Raw genomic sequence first — 20,196 nt, forward strand, 5'->3', positions numbered from 1 at the left:
CAGAAGGCGGCGTAGAGAAAGCAGGTTGAAATATGATACCGTCAAATAGGTGAATTGTATTTAAAACGCCCGACATATGACATCAATTAAAAATCAAAAACAAAAAGTATTCTTACCAAGCCATGGAAACGTTTGCGTAACGGCTCCGGAAATCTGAGATTTTATCCAGCCTAGCGTAAAATTGTTCCCATGTGGCCTGGGAAATTATGACAACGTCATATTTCCCGTTTACAGATAACGAACGAATTTCTCTTCGGATCTATTTGTGTGATAAAAGGAAAACTATAACGGACAAACATTTTTGTTCACAGAGTTCGATATTCGTAGACATACATATTCTAGAACGGTCTAAAGAGTTTGTTTTAAAAAAACTCCTAAATTAATGAGTTAAAAATTATTAATTAAAGCAAAGACTTTAGTAAAAAAAAGTACAAGGTTTAAATTTAGGCAAGACTATTAAAAACACGTTTCTTTGAAAACTTAAGCTCTGTACAGTATACGAAAATCGTGTGTCCTTCATAGTCAGCTACAAACGCTGCTCCTTATCCATCTTATCCCAAGTTGGGACGAAAAGTTTACTTTTAGACTTTCGTTAAAACGTGTGATGACGGAAGTCGCTGGCTCGTTTCCGTCCACACTCAGTGGCGTCTCCATTCGTGTTTAACCTGTGTTGCCTTTTTTATGTTGAATTATTTAAAATGAATTTGGGTTAATGAATTTGAATTAATGAATTAATTTAAATGAATTATTTTTCTCAGTGTACTTTGTAGTAGTAACTAATCGGTAATTTCTCACAGTGTATTCGCTGTGTGTACGCCTTGCCAGTATCGATTGTTTTGCCCATGACCATTTTATCATTTTGTTCCCAAAAAAAAAGAAACAGGCAGTGATTTCCCGCCTGAATGAGTGGCCCTCATACTTGTTTACAAGTTAGCTCCAAAAATGATCATAACAAGTTACCGTATGACTACAAACAAAATAGCATAGCCAATGGTAGTGATATTCACGGCAGCCAGACACCACGGCGACACTCAGGATGGGTAGGCAGCCACCAACGACAACGAACAAACGCATGCACATGGCTGTTGGATAGACAAAGGGCTATGCTGATGCGTTGGTCAGCCAGCCACAACAAGGGACACACACACGCACATGTGGTTGGCATAGGCAAGGGCCCCACATGATTGTTGGTCAGCCAGCAACGACAGCGACCATACGCATGTACATTGGATGGTTGAAGGGAGAATGCCTGGCGTTGGATGATCGCTGCTGTGGTGAATTTGAAAACCAGGTATGAGTGAGAACGAATAAAAGGAGGGGTGCAACAGGCAAAGGAGATCAGAAGTCCACCGTCGGAGGCGAAGCAACGAGTGTGAAGCCAAGGAGATATCGGTGAGTAGAGTGAAAAGTGCTAAGTGACATGGACAAAAAGACTAAAGTGACAGTGTTCGAGAGCCGTGTATTAGCGTTAATCTTTGCCGTCTGAGCCCCGTAAACAGTGAACTTTCGTGGTCACTGCAACGTAACCGCTTCGTTAGACTTTCCCGCAACCAGTGAACTTTCGTGGTCACTGCAACATAACCACTCCGTTAAACTTTCCCGCAACAGTGAACTTCCGTGGTCACTGCAACGTAAATGCTACGTTAATCTTTGCCGTCTGAGCCCCGCAAACAGTGAACCTTCGTGGTCACTGCACCGTAGACGCTTCGTTAGGCCTTCCCGCAAACAGTGAACTTTCGTGGTCACTGCAACGTAAATGCTTCGTTAATCTTTGCCGTCTGAGCCCCGCAACCAGTGAACTTTCGTGGTCCCTGCACCGTAGACGCTTCGTTAGACCTTCCCGCAAACAGTGAACTTTCGTGGACACTGCAACGTAAATGCTTCGTTAATCTTTGCTGTCTGAGACCCGTAGACAGTGAACTCTCGTGGTCACTGCAACGTAACCGCTTCGTTAAACTCTCCCGCAACCAGTGAACTTTCGTGGCCACTGCACCGTTTTAGCCTCGTGTTTCCCGCCGACACCGCGAACGTCCGTGGGCAGTTGTTTTGCGCCACATTGGGTACGCCGCGTTAGCGATAGACCCCGACCGACACCGCACGGTAGGGACATAACTGACGAAAGACGGACGGTCCCACGATCCCACTTCGCGGACCCCACGCCAAGCCACTCACCAGGGTGCAAGAACCGGTCCAGGTCTTCACCCATCTCGCACTGCGATCGTCCACGCCAGCAGGACCCCTTCCTCAGAGCGGTTTGCCATAGTCCTCTTACGCCCCTGTCCAGGGACATCCGGGCTCACAGCTGAGAACCGTACCAGGTCTCATACAACCGGGAACCATACCAGGATTCGTACAGCTGAGAACCGGGCCAGGTCTCATACAACCGAGAACCGTACCAGGCCTCCCAGACGCGGCCACCATCGAAGTACACCCGGGTTCCCACACCAGAGAACCGTACCAGGTCTCACGAGCGCAGCCACCGTCGAAGTACCCCTAGCTCGGCACAACAGAGAACCATCCCAGGTCTCGGCCTTAGTGTTTAAATCGTTAAGGAACTTTTCCTGAGTTAAATAAACAGATTTGTAAAACCAAAACCTGACTCCGTGTTCTCTACTCTAGTCTCGGCAAATATAAATTTCTGTGACGGACCCTTCCCCGCGAGTTATACCCCAGCACACGAGGGGAAACCTGTCGTTACAGTGGCGCCCGAGCAGGGACCTGAGTAGAGAAACAAACAACCGCACTAGCGAAAGGAGTACCACAATCTGCTTATTCGACCACTACAACGAGTTGAATCCTTAATATGACAACTACACTGCGCACATCGTGGGTCTATAACTTACGGAAGGAGGAATTGGGAAACTACCTCAGCGAATTTGGCCTGGAAATCGGTGGAACCGTCGATGAGTTGCGGCGCCGTTTTAGCCAATTCATAGGTGGGCAGCACGACCAAGACGTCCTCAAACGCCTTCTGGGGCTGCAAGCGACACATGAGACCGTATCTTCCAAACGGGATAACAGGACGGATACGACCCCATCTAAGGATCCCGCAATCGTTATTACCGAGGCGACCGACCCGACGCCGACTGGATGCCAAGCCACCGGCTACACATCGATGCCGAGTGCGGCCCCGGAACATGGTGAATCAAGCGTAGAGACATATTGGCGACTCCAGTCAGCAAACACAGAAACACATCCACGGCCCCAGACACAGACACCCGCCACCGATATTCGTGCTGTAGCGGATCAAGTGCGGAAATGGGGTGTACATTTCGACGGGGAAAAGGAACCCTTAGAATTTGTCGAGCGAATAGAGGAGCTTTCGCAGATGTACGACACCGATATGAATGTCCTCCCGAAGATGATGCCCGAGGTGCTACGAAACCGAGCGTTGGTGTGGTACCGGAATAATAATCGGTCGTGGCGTAATTGGGGAAGCTTTAAAACGGACTTCCTAAGGTTCTTTCTCCCAGTCCGGTTCTTCGAGCAACTGGATGACGACATACGCAAGCGACGACAAAAACAAAGGGAGTCGTTCAAAAACTACTCGCTGAGCATGCAAAACCTGATGAGGCATACTAATTACACGGAGGAACAAAAGGTCGAAAGAATATTCCGTAATGCCCTGCCAGAGTACTTATGGTACATCCGCAGACGTGATTTCCGCACACTACAAGATTTGTTGGAAATGGCTGACGACCTGGAGAGCCTGCCCGCACTGACGCCGCCGGCGCGAGAGCAGCACCGAAGAATAGATCCGGAAGATACTCATGAACCCCAAGCCGCTCGTATCAACCCACGCACCGCGTGCCGCCGTTGTGGTCAAGATGGGCACTTCGCAGTTCAGTGCCGAAACGAGCCCGTTCTCTTCTGTTGGGACTGTGGACGGCGCGGCATCCGCTCTATCCATTGCTGTCGGAAAACATCGGGAAACGAGAGCCGGACCCGCCAAGAACCGGGGGAGACGGGTCCCCATACAACCTCCAGCCCCCGCGATTAAATGCCACTTTGCATGTAGAGCCTACCCGACTGGTGGCCACCATCGGGATAGGGAATAGACGCACAGCGGCCACTATTGACACCGGAGCAACCTGTTGTTTTATCAGCGAATCATTTGCGCAGGCCATAGAGGAATTCCATCCAAAGCTCCCATACACAACGACAGTGCTGCTGGCAGACGGCTCCCAGTGTCAGGTGCAGCATGCAATAGAGGCCAACATCGATCTGGGAAACCAACATGTACCAATCAGGCTCCTAGTCATGCCGGATGCCACAGAGGAAGTAATCATAGGATTGGACTTTCTCGCCAAAGTTGGAGCGCGACTCACCCTGGCCGGCATGTCCTGCATATTCTCTTCCCTGGGATCAGGATTAGATACAGCTCCTACCACCGAACAAAATCGGGTGATCAGCGTAGTTTGCCCATGCGAAATGCCGTATCCACTTTGCCGCCGGACCTCCGAAAGCCCGTCGATCCTAACGCATGGACAGGTGAGTGAGCATAGCGATCACGACCAAGAAAGAATTCAAGCCTTCTTAGATGAAGAATTACAACAGTTCCGCGATATTCATGGACCCTCGACAGCCGCCACCCATCGCATCGTAATGACGGATGATCGGCCTTTTAAACTAAGATATGCGGCACGAAACCCTGCCATGCAGGCCATAATTGATGCGAAGATTAACGAACTCCTAGCTAGTGGATTTATCGAACCGTCCAGAAGTGCCTACAGTTCGCCCATTACCTTGGCCCAGAAGAGGAATGGTACCTGGCGTCTCTGCATGGACTTCCGCCACCTGAACAGTAGGTCCGATCCGGATGCCTACCCGCTGCCACGTATTACTTCAATCCTGGACCGCTTGCGCGAAGCCAGGTACGTCAGTAGCTTGGACTTGAAGGACGGGTATTGGCAGATACCCCTCGACGAAGACAGCAAGAAATATACGGCCTTTACTGTCGCGGGGCGTGGCTTATTCCAGTGGCGAGTAATGCCATTTGGCCTGCATTCTGCGCCCGCAACGTTTCAACGAGCCCTCGACAGTGTAATCGGGCCTGAACTCGAACCCTTCGCCTTCGCCTATTTAGACGATATTATTGTCATTGGAAGAACACTGGAGGAGCACCTGGCTAATTTGCAGGAAGTTTTCCGTCGACTTCGGGCGGCCAATCTGCGCATTAATCCCGAAAAATGTGAGTTTTTTAAACGAGAAACGAAATACCTTGGACACGTGGTCAGCGGACAGGGCATACATACCGATCCAGACAAAGTAGCTGCAATACAAGAAATGAAAGCGCCCACGACTCCGAAAGAGTTAAGGCGATTCATGGGAGTAGTCTCGTGGTACAGACGATTTGTCCCCGAGTTTGCCACGACCGCACATCCTCTGACGTCACTCCTGAAGAAGGGTAAACACTGGCGGTGGACAGAGGAACAACAAACGGTGTTTGAACTTTTGAAAGCGCAATTAACCCAGGCGCCGGTGCTAGCGTGTCCAGATTTCGGGCGGATGTTCCTCCTGCAAACCGATGCGAGTGACTACGGTCTTGGCGCAGTACTTACCCAGGAGTTCGAGGAAGGTGAGCGGGTTATTGCCTATGCCAGCCGAACTCTGAATGCGGCCGAGAAGAACTACTCGGCAACTGAAAAGGAATGCCTGGCTATCGTGTGGGGAATAAGGAAAATGAGGCCATATCTCGAAGGATACCAGTTCCAAGTGTTAACCGATCATCTGGCGCTAAAGTGGCTCAACTCCATCGACAACCCAACCGGCCGATTAGCTAGATGGGCTTTGGAGCTACAGCAATATACGTATACGATCAAGTACCGTAAAGGAGGACTCAACGTGGTGGCAGATGCCCTGTCCCGTCAACCCATCGAAACTCTGCATAGAGCCGTGGCGGAAACCACTGAAGACTGTTGCTGGATCAAGACACGACTTGCCGAAATGCAAAAGAACCCAGCAAAGTTTCCCGACTATTCCTTGGTTGGTGGCCAACTCTATCGGCATATCACCCGCCATCCCACTGATGTGGATTGCACACCTTGGAAACTCTGCGTCCCGACCCCTCTACGTTCCCGTGTGCTCCACGAGAATCATAGTCAGCCAGCGGCAGGTCATCTGGGTGTACGGAAGACAATCAGCCGGGTATGTAGTCGGTACTACTGGCCGGGAATGCTGCGGGATATATCGAAATTCGTCAAGAGCTGCGAATCCTGTCAACGGTACAAACCAAGTCAGCGGGCACCAGCAGGAGAAATGTTACTGAGTATTCCAGAAGAGCCGTGGGCAACCGTGTGCGCCGATTTTGTGGGCCCGCTCCCAAGAACCAAGCATGGGAACACGACGTTGCTGGTGTTTATCGACCGATTCTCCAAATGGGTTGAGCTGGTGCCACAACGGAAGGCAACTGTCGAGGGAGTGGTCAAGGCATTTCGTGAGCGAATACTTGGTAGGTTTGGTACTCCGAAAGTCTTTATCACCGACAATGGCAGCCAGTTTACCAGTCGAGTACTGGAAAAATACCTGCAAGAGATCGGTGTGCGAAGACAATTTACCGCGCCATACACTCCGCAGGAGAACCCCACGGAACGAGCCAATAGAACCGTGAAGACTATGATAGCTCAGCTCTGTAAAAATCAACACAACAAATGGGATGAGCACATACCGGAGATAAACCTCGCGGTCAATACGAGCACATCCGAATCTACTGGCTACAGCCCCGCATATTTAGTGCAGGGTCGAGAACCTCGTTTGCCTAGCGCTTTGTACGACGAATGTGCCATTGGAACTGGCACAAGGAAGCAGGACCCCAACGACAAAGCCAAGGAACTTCGCGAAGTCTTCAAGATTGTACGCAATCAGCTGGGACGATCGGGGGAAGATCAAAGAAGACACTACAACCTGAGGCGAAGGTCATGGAAACCAGCAGTAGGAGACCTGGTGTTAGTTCGGCAACACCCGCTGTCCAAGGCCATCGATAGCTTTGCAGCGAAGCTCGCCCCAAAATACGATGGCCCGTACGAGGTTCTGAGTTATCCGTCCCCAGTAATAGTCAGTGTACGTGGACGTGTCAAAGGAGACGTCCGAACAGCCCATCTCAGCGAGATAAAACCTCTTACTACAGCGGACGAAGTTGACCAACACACTAACGCGAAAAGAACGGTAGAACATTGCTTAAGTATTACCTCTCCAATCTCTTCCCGCCCGTCTCTAGATACTTCACCTACAGCGTTACCGCCGCACCCAATCATGGATCCCGAACAGACCCCGGTGAAAACAAAGGCCTATTTCAAGCAGCAGTGGCAACAGCAAGAGACTGCACAAGGCAGCCGAGGCCCCGGCCGATCAATTCCCCGCAGAAGGCGCCCGCTAGAATCCCGCAGACGGACCTCGAAGTCTCCTCGGCCACAGCAGTTGCAGCTACCCCCGTGCTACGTAAGGCTGGAGAGGATGGTGACCAAGCCCGTCTCGCGCCCGGTAGTGGCGGTGCGACCAATACCCAGGCCAGCCATGGCACCGGGGCAAACTAGCGGTGAGGCGCAACCCAGGCTGAGGCCAGCAACACCCCCGGCACAGAGACCGCTGGTGGAACCCCTAGTGCGTAGGCCGACCGCACCCATCCAGGACACAATCGTCCTGTCGTCAGACTCCGAGGGGCCGCCGACACCGACGCGGCCATACCGGTTGCTACCTAGACGTCCACCGACGCCCCCGCTGGAGGTAATACAAATTGTGGAATTGTCATCCGACGAGGAGGTACTGCCAAACTCGCTACCGCGCCCCTTCAGGTTCGTACCCTCAAATCCACCGACCCCGCCGCCCGAGGTATCCCCAGCTCAGAGTTCCGATGAGTCATCAGCTGAGGAGCTAGGCGTGATGGGACCTGCACCGGCTGTGTCGACGTCGCCGCGTTACGTTGATTCGACCGCTTCCGAGACGGAGATGCCGACGTCCAGGCGAAACCCACGCTTGACAGCGACCCGGGTCCCGACCCCGCCACCAGCACGATTGTCCAGCGCAATTGTGGTACCGACGCCACCTCTACAGCGGAACTACGCCTACAACTGCCAAGAGCGCTTGCCGGACGAGGTCCAGCCGGCCCTCCAACGCCACATCCGGGTAGCCCTAGCCTTCCATGTGCCGCATCGGCAGTACAAGAAGGTAGTGGAGATCTGCGGCCGCCGCTACCGCATTATGGTTAACCGCCAAGGGAAGGTGTTCGTAATGCCGAGATGAACCAGCTCTTCCCGGAGGAGGGGAGTAGTGTGATGACGGAAGTCGCTGGCTCGTTTCCGTCCACACTCAGTGGCGTCTCCATTCGTGTTTAACCTGTGTTGCCTTTTTTATGTTGAATTATTTAAAATGAATTTGGGTTAATGAATTTGAATTAATGAATTAATTTAAATGAATTATTTTTCTCAGTGTACTTTGTAGTAGTAACTAATCGGTAATTTCTCACAGTGTATTCGCTGTGTGTACGCCTTGCCAGTATCGATTGTTTTGCCCATGACCATTTTATCATTTTGTTCCCAAAAAAAAGAAACAGGCAGTGATTTCCCGCCTGAATGAGTGGCCCTCATACTTGTTTACAAGTTAGCTCCAAAAATGATCATAACAAGTTACCGTATGACTACAAACAAAATAGCATAGCCAATGGTAGTGATATTCACGGCAGCCAGACACCACGGCGACACTCAGGATGGGTAGGCAGCCACCAACGACAACGAACAAACGCATGCACATGGCTGTTGGATAGACAAAGGGCTATGCTGATGCGTTGGTCAGCCAGCCACAACAAGGGACACACACACGCACATGTGGTTGGCATAGGCAAGGGCCCCACATGATTGTTGGTCAGCCAGCAACGACAGCGACCATACGCATGTACATTGGATGGTTGAAGGGAGAATGCCTGGCGTTGGATGATCGCTGCTGTGGTGAATTTGAAAACCAGGTATGAGTGAGAACGAATAAAAGGAGGGGTGCAACAGGCAAAGGAGATCAGAAGTCCACCGTCGGAGGCGAAGCAACGAGTGTGAAGCCAAGGAGATATCGGTGAGTAGAGTGAAAAGTGCTAAGTGACATGGACAAAAAGACTAAAGTGACAGTGTTCGAGAGCCGTGTATTAGCGTTAATCTTTGCCGTCTGAGCCCCGTAAACAGTGAACTTTCGTGGTCACTGCAACGTAACCGCTTCGTTAGACTTTCCCGCAACCAGTGAACTTTCGTGGTCACTGCAACATAACCACTCCGTTAAACTTTCCCGCAACAGTGAACTTCCGTGGTCACTGCAACGTAAATGCTACGTTAATCTTTGCCGTCTGAGCCCCGCAAACAGTGAACCTTCGTGGTCACTGCACCGTAGACGCTTCGTTAGGCCTTCCCGCAAACAGTGAACTTTCGTGGTCACTGCAACGTAAATGCTTCGTTAATCTTTGCCGTCTGAGCCCCGCAACCAGTGAACTTTCGTGGTCCCTGCACCGTAGACGCTTCGTTAGACCTTCCCGCAAACAGTGAACTTTCGTGGACACTGCAACGTAAATGCTTCGTTAATCTTTGCTGTCTGAGACCCGTAGACAGTGAACTCTCGTGGTCACTGCAACGTAACCGCTTCGTTAAACTCTCCCGCAACCAGTGAACTTTCGTGGCCACTGCACCGTTTTAGCCTCGTGTTTCCCGCCGACACCGCGAACGTCCGTGGGCAGTTGTTTTGCGCCACATTGGGTACGCCGCGTTAGCGATAGACCCCGACCGACACCGCACGGTAGGGACATAACTGACGAAAGACGGACGGTCCCACGATCCCACTTCGCGGACCCCACGCCAAGCCACTCACCAGGGTGCAAGAACCGGTCCAGGTCTTCACCCATCTCGCACTGCGATCGTCCACGCCAGCAGGACCCCTTCCTCAGAGCGGTTTGCCATAGTCCTCTTACGCCCCTGTCCAGGGACATCCGGGCTCACAGCTGAGAACCGTACCAGGTCTCATACAACCGGGAACCATACCAGGATTCGTACAGCTGAGAACCGGGCCAGGTCTCATACAACCGAGAACCGTACCAGGCCTCCCAGACGCGGCCACCATCGAAGTACACCCGGGTTCCCACACCAGAGAACCGTACCAGGTCTCACGAGCGCAGCCACCGTCGAAGTACCCCTAGCTCGGCACAACAGAGAACCATCCCAGGTCTCGGCCTTAGTGTTTAAATCGTTAAGGAACTTTTCCTGAGTTAAATAAACAGATTTGTAAAACCAAAACCTGACTCCGTGTTCTCTACTCTAGTCTCGGCAAATATAAATTTCTGTGACGGACCCTTCCCCGCGAGTTATACCCCAGCACACGAGGGGAAACCTGTCGTTACAAACGGCAAAAGTCCACTTTTCGACTACTTTTGTAAAAAGTCGACTTTTGATTTTATCAAATAGCCGACTTTATCGGCTATATGTCAAAAATTTACAAAATTTTTAAATACGATACTTTCTTTTTCCTACAATTTTCCGTAACTTTTGCTATCAAGGTTAATCATTTCTTTGTATTTTCATAAAGCGGAGGTATTAAGAAAAAAGTTTTAAAAGTAAAATTGGCGCATTTTTTATATCAAACCTCACCCGCCGCTATCGTAATGCTAACATGACAGTTTTTTTTTACTAAATTTCCAAAGTTTCCACATTCCCGCTTATATTTCCCCATTTTTTTTATTTGAATTAAAGCTTGAAGTGGTCTATATTTCCTAGCCAACTTCTAGTGTTTTTCTGAATGTTAAAACCCAAGTAGAACTTCACATTATATTGCACATATGATTAACGAACTTTTATTCTCTACAAAGTTCTCTATAAAAATCAAAAAAAAAAAAAAAACACAATTACCTCTATTCTATCCGGTATTATAAAAAACCATTTTTCAAAAAAATGGAAAACGAAAGCCAAAGATAGCAACACACCAACCACTATGGGACGCGTTTCGTCTTTGGTTAGAAGACTTTTTAAAATAAATGCATTGGAAAAAGTACAACTAAAAAGCAGGGTCGTCGAGCTTGGTTAATGTGACAATTGTATCATAGATGCGTTTTTGCTATTAATACGATTCAAACAACATACTAACGCACGGCCCTTGAAGCCATCACACCCAATATGGTTGAGTCTTTTTACCAAAGACGAAACGCGTCCCATAGTGGTTGGTGTGTGTTGCTATCTTTGGCTTTCCTTTTCCATTTGCATCTCCAATATATATATATAAATAAATAAAAATAAAAATATATTAAAGCAACAAGCGTAAACCAAAATGCAATGAATCGTAACACTTGAGAACAAAGTTCCCAAATGCATTCTAGAATAATTGGAAACAATTCTGGTTTAATGAACTAAATTTTTTGCAATGCATCACTAACTAGCAGCTCAGTGCAGCTTTCTTTTTGACTATTCGACTTCAAAATCGATTATTCAAGTTTTTTCTCATTGAAAGTCGACTTCGACTTTTCGATTAATCGATTAGTCGAAAGTCGACTTTGGGATCCCTATAGTAAACCGCAAACTGCTAAGTGAAATAGTTTCTCGCGGAGTACACTTTCTTTCAACGAGATTTGATAAGGTTCGGTTGTGGGTGTTTTGATAAGGTTCGGTTCTGGGTGATTGCCGTTTTCAGGCGTGTTTAATACCTTCAATGGCAGTGCTCCGTTTATAAGACCTGAGTTCGTTTCAGTTTTTCATTCGTAGTCGGTTGACTTCGACTTTTCGATTAATCGATTAGTCGAAAGTCGACTTTGGGATCCATATAGTAAACCGCAAACAGCTAAGTGAAATAGTTTCTCGCGGAGTACACTTTCTGTCAACGAGATTTGATAAGGTTCGGTTGTGGGTGTTTTGATAAGGTTCGGTTCTGGGTGATTGCCGTTTTCAGGCGTGTTTAATACCTTCAATGGCAGTGCTCCGTTTATAAGACCTGAGTTCGTTTCAGTTTTTCATTCGTAGTCGGTTGTATGTCTGGAATAAGGTGTAAAGCCTGTAAACAGGCATTCTGTTTTCTTTCCTTTTACCATTTTACATAGCAAGCCATAAACACGTTCCTTCTCCTTCTAAAATTTGGTTATAATACGTGTACACATTGCCTTTTACTTCCTTAAATCAGGTGTTTAGAATGACATGATGCAGTCTGAGTTTGTTTTGCGCCATCTGCATCGGAAGCCAGAACGCAAAACCGACATTTATCGTAAATATTTCGTCATCAAAAAAATAAGTTCATCGCTTTTAGTGCTGCCATTTCCAATTTTTTTTTTTTTTCAATTTACTTTTCATGTTCATTTATCTAAAGAACATATATTTTTGGTGGCCTTGATATTCCAAGTCTTTTGATCCATGCCCTTCCGTAATTTTGTCGAAATCACGATAGCGTTCGAACGAATAAAAATATCCACTTAAAGATTAGATAAAATTTTACACTTAAGGTTCTTCGATAAAAAACCTCATGCACAAAATGATTCCAAATTTTTATTATCTATATATCATCAAACACACAAGGACGTTAGATATTCATTGGAGAGGATGAAGCTTAGTTGGAGGTTGTACTTGTTGCAGCAGGAGTTGTAAAAGTCTTACATAACTTTTATCGCACGCTCAGAGCACTGGTTGTTTCGGCAATGTTGATTGGAGATATATCTCTTTTCCAGTGGTTCTTCACGCATTTGTGATCTTTTGGATAGTCATTCAGAGCTACAGATTTTGAAGACCTATCTTTAAAATCTTTAGTGCGGAACAATTGACTATTCAACTAATGATCAGCCCATGAGAGAGAAATTTATGAACAGATTTTCACAACCTGTTCCGGGTTTCAGGCATCAGAATAAATACAGGAAATGCTATTGGGTTGCCCAAAAAGTAATTGCGAATTTTTCATATAGTCGGCGTTGACAAATTTTTTCACAGCTTGTGACTCTGTAATTGCATTCTTTCTTCTGTCAGTTATCAGCTGTTACTTTTAGCTTGCTTTAGAAAAAAAGTGTAAAAAAAGTATATTTGATTGAAGTTCATTCTAAGTTTTATTAAAAATGCATTTACTTTCTTTTAAAAAATCCGCAATTACTTTTTGGGCAACCCAATAGAATGGCAAGCATGTATTGCAGATATTTGGGAACTGCTTATACTTTGAAAATAGGATCTCACTCTTTTCAGTGAAGGTGATGGAGTACCAGCCCCCTGTTTTCATAATCTTAGTTACCATTTATCATTGCTGAAGGATGCCTTCAATTGGTCATAATCGCTCTTCAAATCAAGCCCAAAGAAGTAATTGATGTTTGGTGATTTAGTCGATTCATGGAGCCTATGGTCCATGACAACGCGAAAAACGCGATCCAGCACTTGGTGCTGGCAACCGATGAACTTAGGTGTGGGTTGACCTTTACAGCATTCAAACTACAACGCCTGTCTTTTTGTCGGTATTCACGCTTGTTGAAGCGGCAACAACCATCACAATTAATACCTATGGGTTGAACTCATCTAACACATTCCGGAGTCCTTCTGCGACCCACCCCACCCATACCCATTATGTTGCCTCCATCAGGATTATGGCCTTAAAAATGTACTGAGGGTCAAGTTTCTTGTTTGACTTGCACGGTAAAATACATACGACGTCCGCCAAACAAAAAAATTGACCCTCAGTATACCTTAAAGGCTATAAATCCTGATCTTCCATCATCAACATAATGGTTCCTTAGCTTACGAATACCCAAAGAATGGATCATTATTTCTATAGAGATGTAACGAAAAATGCAATGAAAGATATTGTGGTTCACATACCATACAACATGCCAACTTCATTCGTTATTATGGACGAGAATGCTCTAAAACTTGCTAACAGGAGAGTTAAAACGTGTTTTTTCAAAAAAAAATATAGATTTAGATTGATCTGATTCTCCCAGATCCCCGTATTCAAACCCATTAAAAAACTTTTGGAAGCTTTGGGAGTGGTGCAAGTTTAAATTCGGATGAGTAAATTAAAGCGGTGTCCCTAATTACATGGCCACCAATGTACATTCGATTCAAAGTGAGTTACTTTTATTTAATTTTTAATAAAAACCAAAGTCAATTTGTTCATAGATAGTGTGGCTTTTCGAGAAAGTTATAAGACTGGACACATTTCTCCGTTTTAGATTTGTATAATTGAAAAAAAAATTTTATTTGAAAAAATTTTTTTCAAAGTGGTTTGTGCGGGACCTTTTTTTAATATTTAAATGGAATAAACTTTATTTTAGTATTTATAAATGGGCAAGAGTTCATTCATTCGTGCAACAGGAAATAATTTTTGAGAAAAAAAAATCTAAAAGTCATCACCCTAATGCGCACATGTTGGGATTCCATCATATGCATAAATTACCTTTATATGGATACACATACCCTCGCAGGCACACTGTTACAGATGCGGATACAGACACGGATTGAGATCAGATAAGTAACTTGACAATTGCAAAGAGTTGTACATCGCAAACGCGTTTAACTGAATTATCCTGTTTCATGTCACTCTTCATTTGTTGCAAATACATATTTGGAGCATGTAACGCAATGACTTTGACTTGTTATCATGTCTCGTTACACATGTGTGTATGTGTGTCTGTCGTCGGATAAGCATGTTAAGCACACACACATACCCAGCCCTACGTTGAAAGTCACAAGTTAATGCATGTTATGGTCGTCTGTATCAGAATTGTAGAAAAGTTGCTCCAACTGTGTCATTGACTTTGACGAAGGTGAAGCCACTCTGTGTGGGGACGTAGGATGCCAGGTTCTGTTCAATGTACAGCCCATTTATTCCAATGTTTGGCGGACAAATGCACAAATATTTACACGCCCTTACGACGGATTGCTTTCGATAGCAAGTTGGTATTTCGTTGAGGACACGGATGTCACCTGTGTGTTACCCAGTTTCCGCATGTTAGTAATGTGTGTGTGTCGAACACAACCAGGCATTGTATGCTACAACATACACGATTCTGTGTCCAAACACAATATGCAATAATTTGACAACAAATTTTATCCTCATAATTGCAACTTCCCATATATTTACTTCTTATTTGAATTAGAAATCAAACTAAAACTTTTCTGGGGGTGCTTAGCCCACCCCCCAGAGAACATGAGTACGCTTATGAACATGAGTAATATCAGTGCCTCGCGTAGTGTAATAATTGTTTTTGCTCCTGCACTGCGTGCTTAATCCCAAGTAGCAGCTATTAGCCAATATTATTCTTCGTCCTATTTTAACACTGGTGCTCGTTTCGTTTATAGCGGTAGCAAGGAAGATACATTTGTTGAGTTTCTCTCTCGAGTTCCCGACTTTCTCTGTTTGACCGGTTTTACTATCCACATTTTTGTAGCTTTCACATTAGGATAGGTCCGTGCTGAGAGTACATGCTACTTCTCCCACCGGTCGCCCCCTGGTGCTGGATAGGGTAAATCTCATCAGATATGACGTGCACCACTAAAATAAATTATGGGGGGCGAACCAAAAAGGTAGCACAATCAGGGTGTGTCATGTTACAAGATTTAATTCAAAACTCCGCAAGATATCTGATGACGAGTCCGTGACACCAGTCTTGGAGGAGGATCCAGAAAGGATTACTGAAAGGAAGTAAGAAGGAGGTCAGTATCATGGAGTTCATGACGGGACACATAGGACTACGAGCTCACTTATGTAAAATCGGTGTGGCAAGTGATTGCATGTGTAAGGCATGCGGGGAAGATGATTAAACTTTGGAGCATTTTCTTCGTCATTTGGCTGGCTTTCGCAGCCAGCAGACACCGGTACTTAGGTGGGAACACAATATAAGGCATGAACCAACTTGGTATGGTAAACAATTAAAGATTTTGTAAGTAGCACGGAATTCCTAATTAAAAATTTTCTTTTTCGAGGTTACTTTTTAGTTTTTAGAGCGCACAACAAGCCGATTACTGGCTTAGGTGAATGTCTATAGTGGCAGGGGCCAGATTAATATCTGCACCCTCTATTCAATCCAATCTATCATGGGCTTCTTGGGAGTAGGTTGTGGTCTCGTTGTCGACTTCGTGTGCGTAAGACGGCATTGAGTTCATTATCACTGCACTACCTGATGTTTTAGCATTAGGATCTTTATCAATTCTAGTCTTTCTAATCTCGAGGAAGTCGTTAATGGTTCCGTCGTCGGTATTGGGTCTTTCGCCCTGATGTTTTACTACTAGGATCTTTACTTATCCATGTCTTCCCAATATGGAAAGAATCGGTGATAATCTCCTCGTCCCGCCACTGCACCGCCTGATGGCTCAATATGAGGATATTCGCCTATCATTGTCTTCGCAATTTTGAAAAAGACGGTCATGGCCCCGTAGTACGCCATGCCTTAAGTCTTAGCCAAACTTGTCACGGAGACTTGATCAATTCCGACCGAGTGCCTTTAAAAAAGATGGTAAGTGCTGATCCTTTCCAGGATTTGGCGCATTATGAATATCTGGTCCACGTTTGGTGAATGATAGAACTCAATTACTTAGTTGACTTTAGATTTTAATTATTGACATTATGCTCGAAAATATGAGATGGAAAGGAGACTTTTTTCAACGTATTTGGTACATACGTTTTGTCTCGTATGCATAAGGCATACGCCTCCACTGTATCCCGCCCCCGGTCTTAAATAGTTAAGCCGGCATGTGCGCAAGCAGGCTCGAAGTGCGAATACTCAAAGATAGGAAGAAATGAGAAATTGACAGGAGAGTATTCGTTCTTCACGTTTTCGTTCTTCAAGCCGGAAAGGGCATATGGCAGCTTAACCATTTAAGACCGGAGTCGAGATACTGTTTAGGCATATGCATCAGGCATACGTCTCAACAGTATCCATTAGCTCATACGGTTGTGTAGTTCTTCACCCAGGAAACTACAACGTAGACCCCATTCGTACTAGGTTATACATTCTATGGCATCTTCTTTGCTGCCACTATCGGATACTAGTAGATGGTGAAAGCATTCCATATACCAAGCCCACAATCAGTAACTGATACCAGATTTCCTTGTTTGTTTCTCCAGGACAATATGCTTGCTGTCCGATTCAACTTTGATCGCAATGATAAGGGGCTTCCTTTTCATAGACGAGACCGAACAGATTGCTGCAGAGCGACACCTCTTTGGGGAGATTTTTTTACAGGACAATACCTCACCCGCCAGCATTAGGAGAAGATAACCACCGCTTACATTTTTTTTTTTCTGAAGTTCTCGACCGGATTCGAACCCAGGCGTTCAGCGTCATAGGCGGACATGCTAACAGAACAGGGAATGACAAGTTAAAGCGTGCTCAGTTCGCCGGGCCGAATCTTGGGAACCCACAACTATGGAATCTGCTAAAAATTTATATAAACTAAATTTAGTTGAAGGGCATAATTTTATTCGACATACCAAACATCTGTCAAACCACCAAAAATTAAAGCTTCTAAGAATCGAACAAGGAAAATCGAGAGACCAGTTTATGTGGAAGCTTGATAAGGTTATAGACTGATTAAGACTGTATTTCGCACATTTGTTGGAAGTCGAAACTGAAAAGAGCGGTTTGTAAAGACTCAAGAAGTCAAAACGGGAGACCGGTTTAAGTAGCAGCTATATCAGGCTATAGTCGACTTGGACTTTACTTAGAACCGTTGTTGAATGCCATAAGAGAACACTACATGCAAAATGTCAGTCAAATTGGGCAAAAATTGCGGCTTCTAAGGGCTTAAGAAGTCAAATCGGGAGATCGGTTTATATGGTGCTGTATCAAGTTATAAACGGATTTAGATCGTACTTGGCACAGTTTTTGGAAGTCATAACAGAATACCATATGGAAAATTTAAGCCAAATCGGACAAAAATTGTGACTTGCAGGGGCTTAAGAAGTGAAATCGGGAGATCGGTTTGTATGGGAGCTATATCAGGTTATAAACCGATTTGAACCGTACTTGTCACAGTTGTTCGAAGTCGTAACAGAACACCATATGCAAAATTTTAAGTAAATCAGATAATAATTGAACCCTCTAAATGCTCAGGAAATCAAATCGGGAGATAGGTTTATATGGGAGCTACACACATAGAAATTTGTTTGTAATAACAGCAACAACTTTTTTTGTAACAGCAGAAAGTCTGCTGAAATTGGGACAGCAGTAAACAGAAAACATTTTCTGCTGTCTTCAAACGGTAAAAAAATAAAAAAGTTTCAAGTGGTCATAAATATTTCAAAAATGTTTATATCCCATCTTACCTTTCATATTGCAAGCATATAACGTAAAATTTTCCCCATTTTTCACAATTTGCTAATTTTTGATCGAAATTATTTACGCTTTGAAGCAAAAAATTAACACCTAAAATTGGCATTTTTTTATTATTCTATGGCAAATGCCTCAAATGTTGTTTAGAAGTTAAAAAATTTTTAATGGATTTTTTCGAAAGTTTAAAATTGTTAATTAAATATCCGCAGACAGCTATTGATATCAACTGACTAATTTTTCCAAATGTATAGCACTATATGGACCGATTTGGATCGTACTTGGCACAGTTGTTGGAAGTCATAACAGAACGCTGTGTGCACAATTTTAGCCAAATCGGACAAAAAATGCGGCTTTCAGGGGCTCAAGAATTCAAATCGGGAGCTATATCAAAATCTGAACCGATATGGCCCACTTGCAATCCCCAACGATCTACATCAATAGTAAGTATCTGTGCAAAATTTCAAGCTTCATGAGCCGACGGCTATCATGATTTCGACAGAAAGCCGGACGGACGGATATCTCAGATCAATATATCGAGGGGTTACAAATGGAATGACTATGTTGGGTGGGTAAAAAAAAAACTGGCCTTCTAAACATTCTTTCTGTATTGAAAGATGGACAAACAACTTACTGTGACTGTTCAATAGATTTTTATAACCACCACCGTTCGTCTGTCCATCTGTCTGTTGAAATCACGTTACAGCCTTTAAAAATGGAGATATTGAGCTGAAACTTTGCACAGATTCTTTTTTTGTCCATAGGCAAGTTAAGTTCGAAGATGGGCTATATCGGACTATATCTTGATATAGCGCCCATATAGAACGATCCGCCGATTTAGGGTCTTAGGCCTATAAAAGGCGTTAGTCCCTTCGACATCCTTCGCCAATTTGGTCAAGATCGGTCCAGATTCGGATATAGCTGCCATATAAAACGATCCTCCGATTTAGGGTCTTAGGCCCATAAGTCACTTTTATTATCCGATATTGCTGAAATTTAGGACAGTGGGTTGGGGTCTTAGGCCCATAAAAGCCACATTTATTATCAGATTATGCTGAAATTTGGAACAGTGGGATGTGTTAGGTCCTTCGACATCCTTCGTTAATTTGGCCTAGATCGGTCCAGATTTGGTTATAGCTTCCATATAGACCGATACTCCGATTTATGGTTTTAGGCCCATAAAAGCCACATTTATTATCCGATTTTAATGAAATTTAGAACAGTGTGTTAAGTTAGGCCTTTCGACATTCTTCGTCTATTTGGCCCAGATCGGTCCAGATTTGGATATAGCTGCCATATAGACCGATTCTCCGATTAAGGGTCTTAAGCCCATAAAAGCCACACTTATTATCCTATTTTGCTGAAATTCTAGACAGTGAGTTGTATTAGGCCCTTCGACATCCTTCTCAATTTGGCCCAGATTGGTTCAGATTTGGATATAGCTGCCATATAGACCGATCCTCCGATTTAGGGTCTTAGGCCCATAAGAACCACATTTATAATCCGATTTTGCTGAAATTTGTGACAGTGCGTTGTCTTAGGCCTTTTACATCATTCTTCAATTTGGCCCTGATCGGTTCAGATTTGGATATAGCTGCCATATAGACCGATCTCTCGGTTTTAGGTTTTGGGGCCATAAAAGGCGCATTTATTGTCCTATGTCGCTGAAATTTGGGACAGTGAGTTGACTTAGGCTCTTCGACGTCCTTCTTCAATTTAACCCAGATCGGTCCAGATTTGAATATAGCTGTCATATAGACCGATCTCTCGATTTATGGGTTTGGACCCATAAAAGGCGCATTTATTGTCCGATTTCGCCGAAATTAGGAACAGTGAGTTAAGATAAGCTCTTAACATACTTCTGCAATATGGCACAGATCGGTCCATCAAAAGTTCCGCCCGGCCGAACTGAACGCCATTTTACTTGTTTTAGAAACGATAGGAACGCCATGTAG

At 45.1% G+C, this 20,196-nt stretch overlaps 2 protein-coding genes across 4 annotated transcripts in view; both read left to right on the forward strand.

Annotated features, from left to right (window-relative positions):
- The window catches only part of LOC106088805 (nephrin), a 645,485-nt gene that overhangs the window by 342,441 nt on the left and 282,848 nt on the right, over nucleotides 1–20,196 (forward strand). The window lies entirely within an intron of this gene.
- Nucleotides 681–8,539, forward strand: LOC131997579 (uncharacterized). The gene is made up of 2 exons (XM_059368457.1): nucleotides 681–1,392; nucleotides 7,217–8,539. The coding sequence occupies exon 2, from the start codon at nucleotides 7,252–7,254 to the stop codon at nucleotides 8,236–8,238; it is 987 nt and encodes a 328-aa protein (XP_059224440.1). The 5' UTR covers nucleotides 681–1,392; nucleotides 7,217–7,251; the 3' UTR covers nucleotides 8,239–8,539.

The sequence above is a fragment of the Stomoxys calcitrans genome, chromosome 5, assembly GCF_963082655.1.
Source record: "Stomoxys calcitrans chromosome 5, idStoCalc2.1, whole genome shotgun sequence".
NCBI lineage: Eukaryota > Metazoa > Arthropoda > Insecta > Diptera > Muscidae > Stomoxys > Stomoxys calcitrans.